This window comes from Sinocyclocheilus grahami, unplaced genomic scaffold, assembly GCF_001515645.1.
Source record: "Sinocyclocheilus grahami isolate Dianchi unplaced genomic scaffold, SAMN03320097.WGS_v1.1 scaffold840.1, whole genome shotgun sequence".
NCBI classification, from domain to species: domain Eukaryota; kingdom Metazoa; phylum Chordata; class Actinopteri; order Cypriniformes; family Cyprinidae; genus Sinocyclocheilus; species Sinocyclocheilus grahami.
In genome coordinates, this window is record NW_015506019.1 from 110,246 (window position 1) to 130,485 (window position 20,240).

General features: G+C 37.2%; 1 protein-coding gene across 4 annotated transcripts in view; it reads right to left on the reverse strand.

Annotated features, from left to right (window-relative positions):
• Positions 1–20,240, reverse strand: part of dennd5a (DENN/MADD domain containing 5A) — a 69,127-nt gene that overhangs the window by 1,839 nt on the left and 47,048 nt on the right. For 3 of the 4 annotated variants that reach the window (XM_016247522.1, XM_016247521.1, XM_016247520.1), the window contains 16 exons: positions 18,266–18,481; positions 16,995–17,229; positions 14,731–14,881; positions 13,208–13,295; positions 11,723–11,827; positions 10,278–10,409; positions 10,007–10,159; positions 9,811–9,898; positions 9,238–9,322; positions 4,492–4,620; positions 4,023–4,144; positions 2,861–3,006; positions 1,615–1,733; positions 1,352–1,530; positions 1,157–1,239; positions 934–1,057 (listed from right to left, as the gene is read on the reverse strand). In XM_016247522.1, coding sequence (XP_016103008.1) covers positions 934–1,057; positions 1,157–1,239; positions 1,352–1,530; positions 1,615–1,733; positions 2,861–3,006; positions 4,023–4,144; positions 4,492–4,620; positions 9,238–9,322; positions 9,811–9,898; positions 10,007–10,159; positions 10,278–10,409; positions 11,723–11,827; positions 13,208–13,295; positions 14,731–14,881; positions 16,995–17,229; positions 18,266–18,481 — 2,155 coding nt within the window. The remainder of the gene's footprint in view (positions 1–933; positions 1,058–1,156; positions 1,240–1,351; positions 1,531–1,614; positions 1,734–2,860; positions 3,007–4,022; positions 4,145–4,491; positions 4,621–9,237; positions 9,323–9,810; positions 9,899–10,006; positions 10,160–10,277; positions 10,410–11,722; positions 11,828–13,207; positions 13,296–14,730; positions 14,882–16,994; positions 17,230–18,265; positions 18,482–20,240) is intronic. The other variant, XM_016247523.1, reaches the window with a different exon arrangement.

Below are 20,240 nucleotides of genomic sequence, written 5' to 3' on the forward strand. Positions count from 1 at the left end.
CTAAGATTAAATCTGATTGGCTGTTTTTACAAAACCTCTGAGAGTAAGGGCACACAGGTGTTTTTAATCAGTCTGGAAACACATTATGTTTCAGTGAGCCCTTTTGAAAATACACTTCGAAATACACTAATTTTTGTAAGCTTTTATTAAAATGAGCTTTTTCCACACTAGTGTGGTATACAAAGTTTGGAATAACTGATACTTTTCAGTGTCTTTGAAAAAAGTATTTTATGCTCACCAAGGCTGGATTTATTTGAAATTCAAAAATACAGTAAAAACCATGGAAGCCCGTTTCCAGATTAAAAAAAAAATTTCATAAATTAATGTGACTTTATATCTCACAATTCAGACTTTTTTTCTCATAATTCTAAGTTTATATCTCACAGGTGTTGTTGTTTTTTTCCCCACCATGAAATAAAAAATAATTGTTTTTTTTAATTGAGTTTTTTCAGGCGATTGCGAGTTTATATGTCACAATATGGACTGTTCTTCTTAGAACTGCAAGTTTATATCTTGCAATATGACCTTTTTTTTCTCAGAATTGCAAGTTTAAAAAAGTCAATGCTGTGAGGAAAAAATGTCAGAATTGTGAGAAAAAGTTGCAATTATCTTTTTATTTTTTTATCCCATGGAGGAAACAAGCTTCCATAAAAAACAGTAATATTGTGAAATATTATTACAATTTGAAATAAATGTTTTCTATTTTAATTTATTATAAAATGTGATTTATTCTTGTGATGGCAAAGCTGAATTTTTAGCACATGATCCTACAGAAATCATTCTAATACATGCCAGTCAAGCTGCTCTTCCTGTCTAAGTGGGCAGTTCTTGACCAAAATATGCTAGTTAGAACAATACTATGAGCAATTAACAAACACACTTTTAGTAATAAGAAACAATTTTTTTTTGATGGAATGTAACCGCATTTGTTACCTAGAAAGTCCCAAATGAAGACGTTCTTGAAAAGGCGAGGAGACTTGAAGCCATGCTGGAACACCTGCTCTAGAGCCCATACCAAACCGTACTCTCCACACAGAAGCAATGTGAGGCTTCCTCTCTACAACAGAAAAATGAAGAAAGATCATCCATATGTGCCGTTTCCATTCACATTTATCCTTTCCGCTGCAACTTTTCACTGAAAAAAATAATACTTTACCTCTTTTTCTGGCTTATGGAAGTGTTTGACGATACTGTTAATGGCCTCTCCCACCCCTTCCTGGATCTGGCCCGTGTTTAACTCTAGTGGGCACACAATGGTAAACGTGCTTGAGACAACAGCAATATCCTCCAGCAATAAGTGCAGTTATAAAATCTATGAGATATGACTTTTATGAGATTTCCAAGTATGTACTTGGTTTGCTGTTTGGCGAAATGGTGACAAATCTTCGCATCATCCCAGGGGATTGCTGCATTGGAGGAGTCCGGCACATTCTGTCATCAGTCTCCGTGTTAGTCACCAATTCGCCCACCAGTATCCTTTCCAAGCTGCCATCATCTACTCCTTTCCCGAGCCAACGGCCGCATGGAAACCTACACAACAACAGTCCGGCAGTCAGTTAGGGGTTCTAATAATGAATAATGTGATTATGGTGCTACTTAAATCTTAGTACTCACTTGTAGGTGTGCCCTGTGATCCCATTGCGGACAATTACACACTCTACTAGCCACTTAGCATACAGTCCTGAGTTATCATGGCCCATCTGTACTGTGGTCAGCTTCCCCAGGTTCTGGCACTGTGCAAAGTACAGACAGAATTAATCAACAAACCTCGACCAAACAGATTAACACAACAGGAACTCACTTTGGAGTCAATATCTAGCACGGCGCCCAAAAATACAGCAATATATATATAGTAGGGCTGGATATTGAGATGATTTCAATCTCATTCAATTTGATATAGATTCATTTGGATATGTAAGCAATCAGCAATCTCTCTCAACTAATGCTGTAAACTATACAATAAACAATTTAGTACATTACTATATTAAAGTGATTTGTAATCAAACTTTTAAATTGCACACAAGACTTTTTAAAAACGTTTTTATAATAAAAATTTATTATATAATCAAAAATGATTATAATAACTTATAAAAAATATAATTTACATTTCACTGCTGGCTATATATTCTCTATATAACTGTATGTGACAAATAAAAATCTTGAATCTTTAAACTTATTTGTTGTTGAAATTTAAACATTTAAACAGTGAATGTTTACATTTTTTTCATGACAGATTTATGCAAAAATACACTGAAAAACAGGTTAAGTAAAAATACAATGAATATGTAATATAGTGCTTATATTTAGCAAAATGCTCCTTTCTAGAGTTAATTTTTCCAGCTAACTATTGAGTTTATTGTCACTGAATGGCCAAAACACGATTTATTGTTTGAATTTTGTAATAAAATCGACTGAATTTGAAAGCTGAGGCTTTGTTTCATATCAAAAGTAACAAAGCACAACACTCATTGCGATTTACTGGATGGGAGGCACGCTAAAAATAATGTTTCAGTAAGTTTTGTTCACGCATCAATCGAAGACAGCACAGGTTCTTTGTATTTAAGGGTGTGTTTACACTTGTAGTTCGGTTCGTTTGGTTCATTTGGTCCGGACCAAAAAGGAAAATGATACATTTGGTCCTGGTCCGCTTAGCGTTCACATTGGCATTTTTGACAGCGAACCAAACATGCCAAGTGTGAACGCATCCTAAGAATCATTATCTGTTCATCAAAATGAGAATCTATTAAAATTAAGAAATATTTTCAACCCAATCAAGAAATATTTCAACCCAGTCGTAATATATAGTGAATCCAGAGTAATAGGCAAAAATATGTAGGTGTGTCGATATATACTGGCTCACCTCAAATGTAATCTCCAGAGTGTTTTTGGGGACCTGCAGGACTCCAGTCTCAGCTAGCTCCCCTGACACACACACCCAGGGGTTGGCCGTAAACATGGAGCCACCTAGTTTCTTGCTGGGAATGATGACCACATGATATGGTATCACTGTGAACAACAACAACAAGGACAAGGTCAAGAGAAGAAAAGCAGACTGCAGAGGTTTTTGATAGCAGAGTTAAATGGATACTCCACCCAAAAACGACTTTCTTTCCTCAGATGAACACAAACAGAGATTTTTAGAAAAATAATAAATCTCTGTGAGTCTATATAATACAAGTGGATGGGTCCATCAAAGCTGATGCTTTAAAAACCACACAAAACGAACACGACAGTAAGCCATATGACTCCAGTTGATTCATTAACTTGATTCATAAACTGGGGTTGTATGTTACAGTCACGTTCGTTTAGTGTGGTTTTTAAAGTATCAATTTTGAGGGACCCATCCATTACATGGATTCACAGAGATGGATTATTTTTCTAAAAATCTCTATTTGTGTTCCACAGAAAAAAAGGGTGAGTACATGATGACAAGAGTTTTTGTTTTTGGGTGGAGTATCCCTTTAATTTATTTAATATACATGATATCAGTAGTCACAATTATAATGCTAGTGTTATATTAGTAAGCAACCTCATGAATATTATGATAATTTAATGCAACGTGTTTGTTTATGAACCACAAATTTGAAAGTGTTAAGACACTGAACTTTCCTCCAAAAAAGAAAAAAATTGAATTTTTTAAAATCTAGTACTGAACTGCTAATATATATATATATATATATATATATATATATATATATTTACAATCTGAATCTGTGTGTTTGCTATGTCTTTTTCATCTAAATTATGAAAGAAAAACATTTCAGTATCAAGATATATATTGATTATCACCAAGGTTGCAAAATACAGAATATAGATCATTCTTCTGTGAAATGCAAAATAAGATATTTTTTTGGTAACCAACAGTTTAAGTTCCCATTGACTTCCACTGTGTGGTCAAAACATATAATGGAATACAACGGGAACAAAACTGTTTGGTTACCAACATAACATTATTTGATTTTTAGGTGGACTATCCCTTTAATGGTATACTGTGTTTGTAGTGAGAGTTTGGTGACTCTTACTAATTGTGGTGAAGACGTTGGTAAAGCAGAAGTAGTCCACAGCGTTGAAAGAGAGGAGATGGTAGAGGAACTGCTCCTTCTCATCATCACAGCGCAGGAAAGCATAGCGCTTATAGAGTTTCCTTCAAACAAATACATCCAAACACATGAAACCATACAGTACAAATCTAAACACAAAAGCTTTAAAAGGAAACAGTTGAAAGATAAGTGCATGAGCAAAGAGCCCGAAAAAAAGAGTTCAAATGCATTTCAAGTCAGAAGAGGACACCACAAAGAATTCTTTAGTGAGGATGAGCCACTTTACTGTTGAAGGCTCATTAATAATAAAACAAAAAAATCTTAATTTTTAATGGTGTCTTATTCTTTGCTGTGCTACATCTCCTGCATTTTAACTTTCTGATATCAAACAGTACATCTGATTCATAACCCTGCCTTCTATGTCACTAAAGAACTAGTCAATAGGTCTTACTTGGTGAGCTCATGGTCAGACAGCAGCTGCTTCAGGTGCCTGGACAGCAGTTTCTTCTCCATGGAAAGACGAACCCATGCCCTGGCCTTCCCAACGTCTGTCTTGATCTCACTGATATTCTGGATGTGCCTGAAGAATAACAAACAGTGAATTACAGTCACATAATGGGACTTCAAATGCCAATTTCCACCAGAATTAAGTCAATGAGTTTCAGCATGTCCTAACCAGACGTGACTTCTAACCAGGGCTGCAACACGTGATTAAATATTTTCCTTAATCATGAAAAATTTCTCCAAGTTATTGTTCTAACTAGCCGCAATGATGATATGCTACAGTATGAGCAACAGGGAACAGAGTTCAAATATAATTTTTGCATGACCGTAATATTAATTGTCAAAGCAACAGCTCAATAATTTACCTTGAAAATAATAAAATTAAGTAAATAAGAAAGTTCAAACTTTGAACTCCAAAGTGAACAAGCAATTGTATTTTAATGACAAACACTGTATCAGTCACTGGGTATGTAATTTGAACAATGTTAATATGGTTTGAATCTGAATTTCGAGACAGAAGCGCACTTGCAGAGAAAGCCTGTCCAAATGCTCTTCTGATTGGCTAATTGATTTGTGATTGAATTTGTTGTGTATTTTGGTAGTGTCATGTCTAGTGTGGACAGACAATTTGCCTGTCACTGGAATCTAATGGCATCATGTCTGGTTAGGACACAGCGTTGGAGTCAGTCATTTAATTTTTTAATAACACTGCCAGAGAAGAGTTTCTTGCTCTAGAGATTCTAAGATGCCTAGAATAATACATACACAATATAAAAATTGCATTATAAAAACAAACCTCAAAAGGATGATTCAAAAAGAAAGGTTGAAAAATTTATTGTAAAATGAGTGGTGCTTGCCTGTGCAAAACTCACCACCATGATACTAGAATGCTGTGGGAGGGTGCCAGGGTGTTGCTAAGTAGTTGTTAATGTTTCCTGAGTGGTATTTTTTGTATACCCTATTCTTTGCCATGAGGTGCCATGTTGATCTTCCAGTGACCAGTATGAGAGAGTGAGAGCGATAACACCAAATTTAACACACCTGCTCCCCATTCACACCTGAGACCTTGTAACACTAATGAGTGACATGACACCGGGGAGAGAAAATGGCTAATTGGGCCCAATTTGGACATTTTCACTTAGGGGTGTACTCACTTTTGTGGCCAGCGGTTTAGACATTAATGGCTGTGTGTTGAGTTATTTTGAGGGGACAGCAAATTTACACTGTTATACAAGCTGTACACTCACATTGTAGCAAAGTGTAATTTCTTCAGTGTTGTCACATGAAAAGATAAAATAAAATATTTACAAAAATGTGAGGCGTGCACTCACTACTGTGAGATACTGTATATAAATATATATATATATATATATATATATACATATATGGTGTAGACAGCATCACTGATTATAATGAGTTCTATAGTATTTTGTCGCACCGCGCCACTCGTGTCTGGTGTAGACAAGGTGTAACATTGGTTTTACTTTGTTTCACAGAACTAATCGTTGCCTGGGTTGTGTACGTATGTGTGGGGCGGAGCTATCAAAATAGGGGCAGGGGCGTGTTTGTTTTGGTGATTTCAAATGTCAACATTGGCTACCAGAAATCGCTTACCCCACTTTAATGGTGGTGATGATGAAGTCATGTGACCATGGTGTAGTTCGTTTATAGTCTACGTTTAGCGTTATACTTCTGCTTATTGTATTTAAGCTTCAAAATTTATAAAAGTTGTGTTCATTTTTGAAGATTATCATGATGAACAAAACTTGTAAGGATCATAAACGTTTGTTGGCTACAGAGCTTATTTTAATAATCCAAGCCTGGAAGAATCCTGTTGGGTTGAACCAGGGTGATGCTAACTTCCTGTTTGACCTAAAAATACATAATCACTGCAGCACTCTATGCTGTGCAAATCTATGGGATTTTTGCTTGTTTTATCACCTGCCAGGCAAATCTTAAGCCACAGCATACATCTTTTCAGGAAGCTGCCTGATTTGAGACATCATTCATGTTAACTCAATTAAATTAACTTTTTGGTAAAAACTCATCTTGAGGAGAAAGAATGCTGAGTTGCATCCAAAGAACACCATACCTACTGTGAAGCATGGGGGTGGAAATATCATGCTTTGGGGCTGTTTTTCTGCAAAGGGACCAGGACGACTGATCTGTGTAAACGAAAGAATGAATGGGGCCATGTATCGTGAGATTTTGAGTGAAAACCTCCTTCCATCAGCAAGGGCATTGAAGATGAAACGTGGCTGGGTCTTTCAGCATGACAATGATCCCAAACACACTGCCCGGGCAACGAAGGAGTGGCTTCGTAAGAAGCATTTCAAGGTCCTGGAGTGGCCTAGCCCGTCTCCCGATCTCAACCCCATAGAAAATCTTTGGAGGGAGTTGAAAATCCGTGTTGCCCAGCGACATCCCCAAAACATTACTGCTCTATATGAGATCTGCATGGAGGAATGGGCCAAAATACCAGCAACAGTGTGTGACAACCTTGTGAAGACTTACAGAAAACGTTTGACCTCTGTCATTGCCACCAAAGGGTATATAACAAAGTATTGAGATTAAATTTTGTTATTGACCCAATACTTATTTTCCACCATAATTTGCAAATAAATTCTTTAAAAATCCTACAATGTGATTTTCTGGATTTTTTTTTCTCATTTTGTCTCTCATAGTTGAGGTATACCTATGATGAAAATTACAGGCCTCTCTCATCTTTTTAAGTGGGAGAACTTGCACAATTGGTGGCTGACTAAATACTTTTTTGCCCCACTGTATATGAAATAAACTCAAATCTCTAACTCTAATTAGAATGATCAGTATTGAGGTGCGGTCACACTAGCAAAATTTCAGAGAATTTTTTAATACAAAAAAGGTCAGTTATCTATTGTCAATAGTGAATTGATGTATGAAGCACAACTTACACGGAAGTCACTTTCAAACCAAGCAGCTTTCTGTTGGCCAGCGCAGCAAATGCGCATAACCAACTTGAACCAGTTTCACTCTCACACGGATTTCCCAATTGGATGGATTCCAATTCAAATCACTGTATTTCTCCCATGAAAATTCGCCTAACAACAATTATTGAGATTGCACCATGACTCTATAAGAATCAAAAGAGCTCGTCTAGATACCGCCATAACCTGCCGTGCACAGGTTCACTGAACCCACTCCGTGCTTGCAGTGCAGTGGAAATTTGCCAGCATTCTCAGGAGCCTTTTCAGAAGAGAAAATGGGGGCAGGAGAAATGGTTCACAGACTCCCTAGAGCATCAGCCAGCCTGCTGTCATCACTCGCAGACGCTATCATGCATGCCACGTCCAGACGCATTCTCTTCCACTCCACCTCTGGTAGTCAACACTGTCTGACCTTCCATTACATAAATGTATTATAGCATTTAGTGCTGCCCTCCAGATGCTGGCCAGATTTGAATTTGTAGACCTGCAGCCATAATCCTAATGTACTAAACCATGCCATTGTCTTGCTAAGACATCAGAAAAAAGCTTCTTTCACAAATACTATTACTGAAATAGTATGTTTATCAGTTAGCATTTTCAGTAGGAGATGCTGACATGGCTGAAGAGAGGGATGTCATGCTAAGGCTTTCCCGCACTGCTATGTCACGGCACAGCTCAGCAGGGGGTCTGGTGCTAATTAGGCTGGAAATAATGTGACGACATGAAACGTCTCAGCACGCTTTCTTCACGCAATGAGAGGAGTCGACCCCCCTTCCCATACATTCACTGCACTGCAGCACTCTACCTATAATTTTCATAACAAACAAACAAACATATGATCCCATATTTGGTCTTGGGTTTCAGGGTATATTTTCACATTTTTTCAAAATTTTAAGAAGATTCCCGTTTGTCTTAGATTTTTAAAATAGTTTTCTAATAGTTTTTTTTTTAGAAACAAAAGTTTATTTTGACATATTAATAGAGAACACTTTAAATGACTAATGTAGTGATGCAAGTTAATTTGATAGACATCCTGTTCCTATGTTTTTTGCATTGTTGCAGTAACTGTTGCAGCCACTATTTTTCACCTTCTTGAAGTGCCCATATTATGAAAAGTTTAAAAGTTCATAATTAAATTTTTGGGGTCTGCAAGAATATATTTACATGATTTAAAGTAAACAAAACACTGTATTTTTCTCATACCATACACTGCTGCAGCACCTCTTTTCACCCTCTGCCTGAAATGTTTTAGTTTCTGTCTCTTTAAAGCCTGCCTTTCCAAAAACCTCATAACTGGTTAGCTGACCCAGTCTGTTGTGATTGGTTAAAAGCTTAAAGCATGTGTTTGAAATGTAACCACCCTTACCATAATTGGGTTTCAGCTCCTGAGCCCTTATTAACAGCTGTCAACAGTATTATATCTAACTTTGGTGTCAATATTGGATGTCCATAAAACACGTTTTTTTTTTTTTTTGCTCTTACATCAACTTCGCAAAATCATTTACCCAGAGAGAGATCAGATCCCCCACTTCAGAACCTGGCCCCGACACAAAAACCAGCACCCTTTTGGTGGAAAAAGGGTAGTATGATAATCAAACATAATATGTAAGACTAAACCCACTCATAACATACTGCCAGAACCAAAAACTGAGAGTACAAGCGACGGCATCAGCACTTCTCTGTGTAGTGTGATTGTTTTCTCTACACTATAATGGTTTAATTCTCACCTCATGTCCTGTATCATAGAGACCTTGAGAGGAGGCATTGCACAGCCAGCATCTGACTTCCGTCTCTCTGTGTCATGAATGATGCCTGAGACACAAAACAGGGAAAATACGCTGAAAAATCAAACCTATTCAGCATGTTTTCAGTGAAAGCCAAGCACTATACAGCCTCTGATCCAAACCCTAGAGAGCTGCCTACCTAGAAAGCCTTTTAGCATCATAGGAAGTTTTTTCCTTTTTTCCTAATTTTTTACAAAATTCTAAGGCAAAACATATACCCCAGACTGCATTGCAACAAAATAAAAAACATTTATATTGTAGTCAATATTTAAAATGTTGTATTTACTATTATTGAATGTATTCATATTTTAAAATAGTTTTCATTTGAAATGTTTTTAGCAGTCAAAGTTGGAATCTTTTGTGTGGATAACGTGAGTTGCGCTGCCTATGTAGAGATTTTCAAATCAGTCACTGTTCTATTTTGACTAACATGCCGCCTCAGAAGAAGAATTCTATGTAGGCAGCTAGATGTATGGAATTACAATGTGCAAACGCTGTATCATCTTAGTATTTTACCAGGAGGGACGAGGCCTGCTGGAGTAGCGTCTCTCTTCTCTTTACTCTCCTGATAATGTAAGAGGTGCGACCACAAGGCAGATTTTCCCTGGCAAACACACAGAGCAGGACCTGGTCAAACAAGCTGACCATATTACACATTATCACATTCATAAGAGATGCCCCATTGTATGCCCAGTCTATGTTGTCTATGTACCTGCTTGACCTGCAGACCGTGGCTCCAGATTCTTTCCAGCAGATCACACAAGCTGGCGATGAGTGTGTTCTCCTCTACACCAGTGATGCTAACCTCCCCGTGGCCCAGCTCCACCGCTTCCCGTCCCATCTTCTCCACCAGCATGCGTTTGGTCTGAGCCAGATCAAATGGGGTTGCTATTATAGCTTATATCCTGATCTACCCGGATCACCCAGATGGATCAATACCTCGTTTTATTAATTCAAATATAGAGGAGGATCAATACACGCACCTTATTTCTGCACTCTTTTAACAGTCCCTCTACAAACTTCCAGTTGGTCTGTGCGATGACTGAAGGTGACAGGTTGGAGAGCTTGGGCTGGCGGAGAGTGGTGCCCAGGTTCCTGGCCTCCTGGATGTACTTCTGCATTGACAATATCAAAAAGTCATATGATGCCCCCCAAAAAAAACTTTGATGTAGCTTGTGGCATTTGAGTTACTTTAAATTTAGAGTTCTGGTGGCTTAATAGCCCCAAGTTCACTGGGTTAAACGCCACGGTAAGCACAGGTGGTTTACAATATATAGAACACCTACAATACCTACACTTCTAAACATTTAAATCTTGGTATTGTGTTAAATTAAATTAACCACAAAATTAAGAAAAAGAAATAACAATCAAATAAAAAGTCAAACTGAAATAAATAAAAAATAATATATGCGTACCAAAAAAAAAAAATGAAACCTATTTTTAGGACCATTAAAATTTTATGAATTTTTTTTTTTTTAATGGCAATTAAGGCTATACTTTTTCCAAACCCACGTGACTTTTCTTCGGTGGGGCACAAATTAAAGACACATTTTAAAGGCTGTTCTGGTGTTTTTCCATAAAATTACAATAAATGAGGACTGGCACTGTCTAAAATCACACAAAAGCACAGTAAAAGGATCCTAAATGAATATAAAGATGGTCCACGGATGGTCCTGACAAATGAAGTAGAGGGATTTAAATGAGTTTAATTGTAATAAAAATAATATTATAGAAATAAAATAAAAAGGTGCTGTATGTAAGTTTTTGACTCTACTAAAGCATAAAAATACCATAATATTTTTGCAGATATTTAAGAAACATGCTAAGCTAACATACTTGTTTATCTGAAAAACAATGCTACAGTCAGTTATTCTCCTTTGAAAATGTGCGTTCCGGGCCGGAATGTCCGTTTCTGTTTTGGTTTGTGAAACCCGCCCACTGCCAGTTTATCCAATTGTATTTCGTCACCCCGGGTTGCCAGTTGGTGGAAAACAGAGCGTGTTTCATTTCATTCATCGTCAAGTGCGCTCGTTCCTGTTGGTGTCGTCAATCTGGCAACCTGCGTGTGCATCAAGTCTGAGGAGGAGGGGCTAGGTGAAAAAAACCCTCTCCAATATTTAGAATTTTGACTGCAATACCTAGTTCTACCACTCGGTGTCAATCCTACATACAGCACCTTTAATGTAATAAGACCCAGACCTAGTTTTTTCTGCATTAAATATAAATTCACATCTTGGCTGAATTGTATTCACTGACCAAATAAAACACATAAGGGGAGAGATTTCATTTTGAATTTGACAAAAGTGTCAAAAACAGGAAGCTACAGACACTGATGGGGATGAGGGCTCAAGCTCATCTTCTTTTGGTATGTGGGGAATGTCAAAGTGGGTAGATTGAGAAGTGGCCTGATCTCTTATCTAACACATACCACATCCACCTTGACGGACTTTAGACAGGGCCTGAAGGACTGCGAGAACCAGTAGTAGTCCAGAGCCAGCAGAAGCTGAAGCTCAGAAAACAGACACTCCACATGCTGAGAGTGTGGGTTTTTGTGTGCGTGTGTGTGTGTATGTGTGTGTGTGACAGAGGAAGACAAGAGAGAGACGGACAAGTGTGAAAAAAGAGGGGTGAGGAAAAGAGATCCAAGAAGAGAAAGATAACGAACAAAAACAAAAGAAACACATTAATCATGCTATGAAAGAAACTATAAAATAAATGACAATGGAAAATAAAACAACAGAGTGTATAAAGAAAAATAAAGAATAGGAGAAAACATTCAGAAACTAACTAGCAAAACATGTACAAAACTAGCAAAACATGTTCACTACCAGTCAAAAATTTGGAAACAGGTGGTAATAACAAATGGTAATAGTAATAATATTAAACTGTGAAATAACGTGAATGGATTATTTTGTGACCAAAATATTGTACTGTATATAATACTGTACACCAAAAATATAGTACTGAAGGAAATTATATGTATGCTGATCACTTTGCTGCTTACACACACACACATATACACATACATATATACATACACATACATATATATATATATATATGTAACACATATTTATTATGAGTATACTATCAGCCAAAAATGTTGGAATAATTAAGATTGAATGTTTTTATAAGAAGTGTCTTATGTTCACCAAGGCTGCATTTTGTGAAATATTATTACAAAGACAGAAAGACGGTTCTCTATTTGAATATATATTAAAATGTGATTTATTCCTGTGATGCAAAACTGAATTTGCAGCATCATTACTCCAGTCTTCAGTGTCACATGATCCTTCAGAAATCATGCTAATATACTGATTTGGTACTCAAATATGAATTTTTGTTGCTTAATATTGTTGAAAAAACTGTGATACTTTTTTTTGATTAATAGAAAGTTCAATGAACAGCATTTGCTTGAATTTCTTTGTAATATAAATGTCTTTTTTTGCCACTTTTGATCAACTTAATGTATCCTTGCTGAAAATAAAGTATTAATTATATATATTTTTTTATCATACTTACCCCAAACATTTGCATGGTAGTTTATCACAGTTTTCAAAATATTAAGCAGCAAAATCTGTTTTCAACACTGATAATAAGCAGAAATGTTTCTTGAGCATCAAGAACACGATTTTTGACACTGAAGCCTGGAATAATGGTTGCTGAAAATTCAGCTTTGCCTTCACAGAAATGAACTGTATTTAAAATATATTCAAACAGAACATCATTTTAAATTGTAATAATATTATGTAATGTTACTATTTTTACTGTATTTTTCTAGGCTTGGTGACTTCTTTCAAAAATGGTAAAAAAAAGATATACATATAAATATAATCAATAAATAAATTCTATAAATAAAAATTAAATTCATATGTAGCCACAATTTATATTTCATTTTGCATTCTGTCCATACCTCTCTCTGGTCATTGTCCAGATGTTCAGTGTGTTGTTTCTGTCTGTCCTTCCTCCGCCATTGTGCTGGTGCACTGCGCTTCGCCCATCTAACACACAACAACAACAGCATTAGATTAAAACTAAAATCACAAACTGGCCACCAAAGTTTGCATTTGGATGACGAGAACCGGTCTCGACGCTTGATTTACCCAAGCAAGACAACTTCTTGGATCAGCATCCTTGCTGGTCTTCAAACAACCTTAATATGATATAATATGATCGAATATTTTTAAGCCTTCTGGAGATATTTGATATATATCTCTGTATTTTTTTTCCTCTGAAATAGCTTTTGATGAACCATTTTGAGTTGCTACCATCATTTAAATAAATCAGTCATTGTGGCAGATTCCAAATATTTAAAACAATACATAAGAGTCTCTCTACATACCAATAAACAGTCAAAAATATAATTATTTTCCTACATATATTGGCATACATATACACAGGGCAACATTTTTAGTGCCAAACTAATTGTTGATAGTTTGAATCAATTCACTGAAAAGGGAAGTTCAGAAGCACTGACTCACAGGATTGAATCTTACTAGACTTATGTCATATTTTAGGAAACCAACAAATGATGTTGATCATAGAAAACATGACCAATTGAATCATGTCGTGCCAGCATCAACAGCCCTGAGAGCATTTGTGCACTAGTTACTAAAAGCTGCAGTCCGTAACTTTTTTTGTGTTAAAAATTTACAAAATTTATACAATAAGCATGAATCCACTTTCCAAATCGTGTTTTTAGCTTGTCCTGAAACACTACGGTACACCTACACCTTGTCTCAGACGACCACCGGGACAAGACCACAGGAACCAGATGAGTCCTCTGCACAATGTGACATTGCTGCAGCCTGGAATTGAACTGCTGGTTTCGTCGGGTCAGAGGAGAACTGGCCCCCCGACTGAGCCTGGTTTCTCCATTCTGTCACCGATGGAGTTTTGGTTCCTTGCCGCTGTCGCCTCTGGCTTGCTTAGTTGGGGACACTTCATTTCCAGCGATATCATTGACTTGATTGCAAATGATTGCAAAGATACTATTTAAACTGAACTGAGCTGGATGATGACATCACTGAATTGAATGATGAACTGTCTTTAACTGAAAAATGAGTGTTTACGATTGTCATTTTGCATTATTGACACACTATTTTCTTAATTAATGCTGTTCAGTTGCTTTGACACAATCTGTATTGTTAAAAGCGCTATATAAATAAAGGTGACTTGACTTGACTTGACCTACAATAAGTGTTTATATTCCGACTATTTTAGACTGGTTTGGGAAGGTACCGCTGCGGAGTAGCCCAGTACCTGCGTGATTCGTCATAAACATAAACCGAGAGAAGTAGCTCCGGCTACAATGTTCCTCCGCAGGACGCACGCAATTCTGTTTATTAACCGCTAGAGCGCCAAAAGATACAGACTGCAGCTTTAATTAATTGATGTCTCAATACATCTAGAAAAAGCCAAGCGATTTATTCTCACTTGTTGCTGGTGGGTCCAGTAGAGAGAACATCAGACTGTAAGCGGGGGAAAAAGCCTGGCTCATAGCGGCCCTGACCGATCTTCATGTCCAGCAGGTGGGGATGCAGAGCCGTGTGGTCGATCTTACACAGTCTCATCTCAATGGCCTTTTCTAAAGTGGCAAGAGAGGAACAGTTACACACATATTATCGATGAATCACAAAAACCCCGTATGGTGTCATCAAAGAAATGATGAACCCATCTAAGAGACACAAAACCCACATGGTGGGAGGGGTGTGAGTTAGTGATGTGGTAGAATGAAAGACTGCTGTGAACCCACATGCAATGCTCAAAATATATCTTGTCTTACACAACACAAAATCTATCAGCCATTAGAGATCCTACCGCGAGAGCTGAGCAATGTCTAACATTAAAAAAAATATATATATATATTAAAAACGAAATTGAATTCATTTTTAGATACTAATGCAAAATACAGCTTGATGGGTAAAAATATTTCAGCAAGCTATGATACTTTGCATACTTGGTTGTGTTTGCTAAGATGCAAACCCCTGAATCCAAGTATGATACTTTTTTTTAGTAAAATAAGATGCAAAAATAGGTTTGCATCTTAGCCAAGCGGCAACCTCCTGCTCTCTCTTGTGAAGCCAACAAGGAAGTGACTTAAACTGTAATTCATCAACTGGCCGCTAGAGGCTGGCTGCAATGTTAAAATGCCCAACTTTACAGCAGAAAAAAACATGTTTACAGCCTGGTTCAAAAAATTATTTTGGTCTATGTAGCTAATTTTGCCCTTCATGACAACTGTGAGGGGGGTGAATTATTTTATAACTCATCCGTTTAAATTATATTAAGCCTTAAAGTTCTGCATAATTAAGGGCGTGGCCACTTGAGTGACAGGTGGATTGCCGCTGCTGTCACCACCATCAAGCTAGGTGGGCGTGGTTTCAGCAACCTGCTCCCGCCTCTTTGCCCATTTTCGATTATCCGGGAGTGACGCGCTGCCAAGATGGCGACGGCCCGCTCCGCCCATTTTGAGCTTCAAAAACACTCTTCGGAAATCTACGGGTGACGTCACGGACACTACGTCCATGTTTTTATACAGTCTATGATCTTAACAAACACCACCAATAAAAAAAAAAATGATTCTTCAAAATAAATGAAATGCAATAAACTAACTTTCTAATGAGTTCTATTAAGATAAATGAGAGCCTTTAAATCAGTGTTTCTCAACCCTGGTCCTGGGCGCCCCCCAGCACTGCACATTCTGTGTCTCCCTAATCAAACACACCTGATTCAACTCTTTAGCTCATTAGAAGAAACTCCAGGACCTGAAATGGGTGTGTCAGATAAAGGAGACATACAAAATGAGCAGTGTTGGGGGGCGCCCAGGACCAGGGTTGAGAAACACTGCTTTTAAATGGACATCTTTTAATCAATCATTATTCATTTTAATAATAAATAACATTTCCATTTGGCTCACTATGTTTGAACTGTCCCCATTTCATCAGCAGAGCTAATGGACGACATCTGAACGTAATGCACACGATTAAAAAATCCTATCCATAATGCATTGCAGGAAGAGGAATTCAGCATGACTGTTGCATGGAGTGAGCCGTCTATGCATTACTAGGCTGAAACGTATAGATTTTCTTATTAATGAGGCGCCATGAGGAACACAGATCAACTTCCCGGTAACATTTTAAAAGCGAGGCGTCTGGGTCCATATTTATCAGTAGCCAAGTGCAAAATGCAACCAACTGGCTTTGGCGAGTAAACAAAGTTGAGATATCAGTTGGTATAAATATGAAATGGTAAAAAGCTTGGTTATTAATTTGGGAGGACAGCACTAATATTATAATAACAACATTACATTTTATATAATTGATTTTCTAAATATATACAATTTAAAAATCAAAGACAACCGATTTATTTAATTTTAAAGCTGACCGATCTAAGAAGATATTTTGAAGAATGTTGGTAACCAAATTGACTTCCGTAGTATTTTTTTCCTTCACATTTTCTTACCCACATTCTTCAAAATATCTTCTTTTGTGAAAAAATTCAGACAGGTTTGGAACAACTTGAGGACGATTTTCATTTTTTTGAACTATGCCCGTAACATTTTAGATGAAATAATGCAAAATTGTTCAAAGACCAGTAAAATATATGTTGAATTTGTTACATTTCAGTTCACTCACTTGCATGCAAGTATCCCAAATGGTTTCATTTCTAAAATAGTCACTAGTTTTAAACCGTCTCACCTGCTTCATCAATGTTGGTGCATTTCTGGTACATGGAGGTCCGCAGGGTGGGTGTCCTGACATTTAACATGCGGATCTTGTCAACACGGGAATCAAATACTCTCAGTGTGTGCTCTTTGTCCTCATCATCGTGGCACAGGATCTTACTGTCGATGAAAGAGGCAAACATCTGCGTCTCCAGGAAGCGAGAGAGGAATGGCAGGTAAGGTTCGGGCTGATCCGACAAGAAGGAGGCCTGCAGCGGACAGAATTCAGAAATGGCAAACACCATGAAGCTGAAGTTTCAGAATCCCAAAACTTCTTACTTAATTACTCCAAACTTACGACCCTATAGAAGAAGTTTTATTTTTTCCAAAAATCTGTGTTTTCTGTATTTTTTTTTCTGGGTACATTTTTATAATCTAAAAGAATGTTTAAAGGGGTCATATGATGCTGTTAAAAGAACATAATTTTGTTTATTTGGTGTAATGAAATGTATTTATGCGGTTTAAAGTTAAAAACACATTATTTTCCACATACTGTACATTATTGTTTCTCCTCTATGACCCGCCTTTCTGAAATGTGTCGATTTTTACAAAGCTCATCGGTCTGAAAAAGCGAGGTGTGCTCTGATTGGCCAGCTGTCCAGTGCGTTGTGATTGGCCGAATTCCTCAAGCGTGAGACGGAAATGTTACGTTCCTTACCATACTTTGATGCCTGCGGCAACCACATGTGACGACCCCGGGCTGAACTACGATTCGTCCACGGTGAAAGCCGATCCGGCGATCGACAGCGCAAAGTTGAAGTATTTCCTCAGCTACCAGCACGGATCAGCTCCAGGCATGACGAAGCGATATTGTCCTCTTTTGGAAGACCAAACAAAGTAGTTTCGCTTTCACAACGAAGCACACAGTGTCTTCACGACATGGCGGCGGCGGCAAGAATACTACAGCGAGAATAAAAGTTACACCTTCTTTCTTTGCGTGACTCTTTTATTAAGAATATCTCTTTGGATTTGAGACTTTAGTCTTTGCAACTTTACAGATCTTCTTTATGCACCAAGAGCTTGTAACACTCCAAAAAAGAAAGGAAAAATTGAAATCGCATCATATGACCCCTTTAAACAATTTAATTCATAAAACTTTAGCAATAGAACTTGTTGGTCAGAGCTGTTTGTAACATAGGAGGTCATCAAACTGGTCAGAAATGGTTGGCCACCTTGCATTGGCAATAAACCAACATGACAAGTTTTTCTAGCAGGGAAGTTCATAAATGAATAGTGAAGCATCACCTTGTCAAAGTTCTGCATCTGGTCTCGATTGCTGAACCAGGACTCTTTGTCTTGGCTGGGCTGAATGACAAACACCTCATAGTCAGAGAACATCTGCGTGAAGCGGTTGGCGAAGACCTCTCGCACATGAATGTTCAACTGATACTTTTTCAGCTCTTCTTCATCACACTGCACTTTTGAATCCTTATGAGTGCTCGTATCCTCCTTTACATCCAGCTGTCAAACACACCAAAAGAAGAATACACATATAAACAGGCAGAGATGAAGAACAATAAAAAAAAAGAGTCACGTGTTATTTTTTTATTAAAAACTAAGTGATGGTGGGATAAGTCGCATAAGAACTAGAGGGACTGCTGGTTGTAATGACATGACAAGACAAAGATGTAGCTCATGAATATTAATCAGAACTGAAATGTAACAACTTTATTATGATTAAAAATACTAAATAATTAGTAGGACCCATCATAAATGATACTTCTCTATAATTCTGTTAACACAAAGCACAATACGATAAAGCAGCAAACAAACAAACAACATTTTTTTCTAACAATTTCAGTTGCAAGGTTTGTATTTCTGTCCAGCGTTCATTTAGAATTATTTTTATATTTTTACTTTCATTTTAGTTACTGTTTTAGTAACTGTGTAGTGTTTTTGTCATTTTTATTAGTTTTTGTTTTTAAATATGTCTACATAGTATTTATTAGTTTTAGATTTGCAGAGGATTTGTTAAATAAATGATGTTGTTTTTGTTTTCTTTCCACACAAAAAGTATTCTCGTAGCTTCACAAAATTGAAGTTGCATCACTGATGTCACATGGACTGTTTTACCGATGTCCTTACTACGTTTCTGGACCTGGGAACATTACAGTTGTGTTGCTGTCTATGGAGGGTCAGAGAGCTCTCAGATTCCATCAAAAATATCTTAAATTGTGTTCAGAAGATGAACGAAGGTCTTACGAATTTGGAACGACATGAGGGCGAGTAATTAATGACAGAATTTTCATTTTTGGGTGAACTAACCCTTTAACTGTAAGAAAGGGGCGGAGTTTAAGCAGCCTGAATGATTGGAGAAGCCCAGCGTACATCACCAGAGAGGATTCTGACGTTTCAAGAGCTATCACATTTTATTAAAAGGTATAAGCTCAATTCTTTTTTTTTCAGAATGAAAGTTGTGAAACATGAATGAATTTTTCCGAATTAGATCAATAACAAGCATTTAGAAAATAGGCTGAATTTCCATTTCATGTCAACTTTAAGAGCGAAGGAATGAGTTAAAAGAGGACGAAAAAGAGAGTGGGAAAATGTGGCAGCGAATATCAGCACACAGCTTTCAGACCTGATCTGAATGATCTATTCTCCATGGTAACACCCTGAATGGAGAGCAGGGAGTGCTGGGAACGGAAGTCAACAAAATCTGCCTTGATTTATGAAGCAAGTGAGGCTCTTTCCCAAGAGAATATTACCATACACCGCAAGTGGCAATATACAGAGAGCAAGAAAAGCAATCAAGTGCCTGACAGCTCATTCTAAACATGGGAATCACTGAATATCATGTCAGTATGATGGAATTTAACTAGTACTGCTTTAAGGCTGTGACAAACTCTCTCTAGGAGCTATATTAAGAGTAAGGGGTCAATCCCTGGTCTTTAGCTGCTTAATGTCATCGAGAGAGACCTCAAGCTTTCTGAGAATCAGAACAGAGCACGCTCAGTCTTAACAGCCATTTGTTCATCTTTTCATTGCCCACACAATAATTATAATTATTGCCCACACTGAAAAGATCTGTTTTCCACAAAGCAGCCGTCATCACTGCTCAAGTCATTGTTCAGTTCAAAAAGGAAAATTACTGAATTCACAGCAAATCCCAAGAGAAACCAGATAAACTAAATGTATTTGTCTGAGAGAATTTACACCATAATATAAACTTTCTTTTAAAACTATATATAAATAAATAAATAAATATATATATATATAT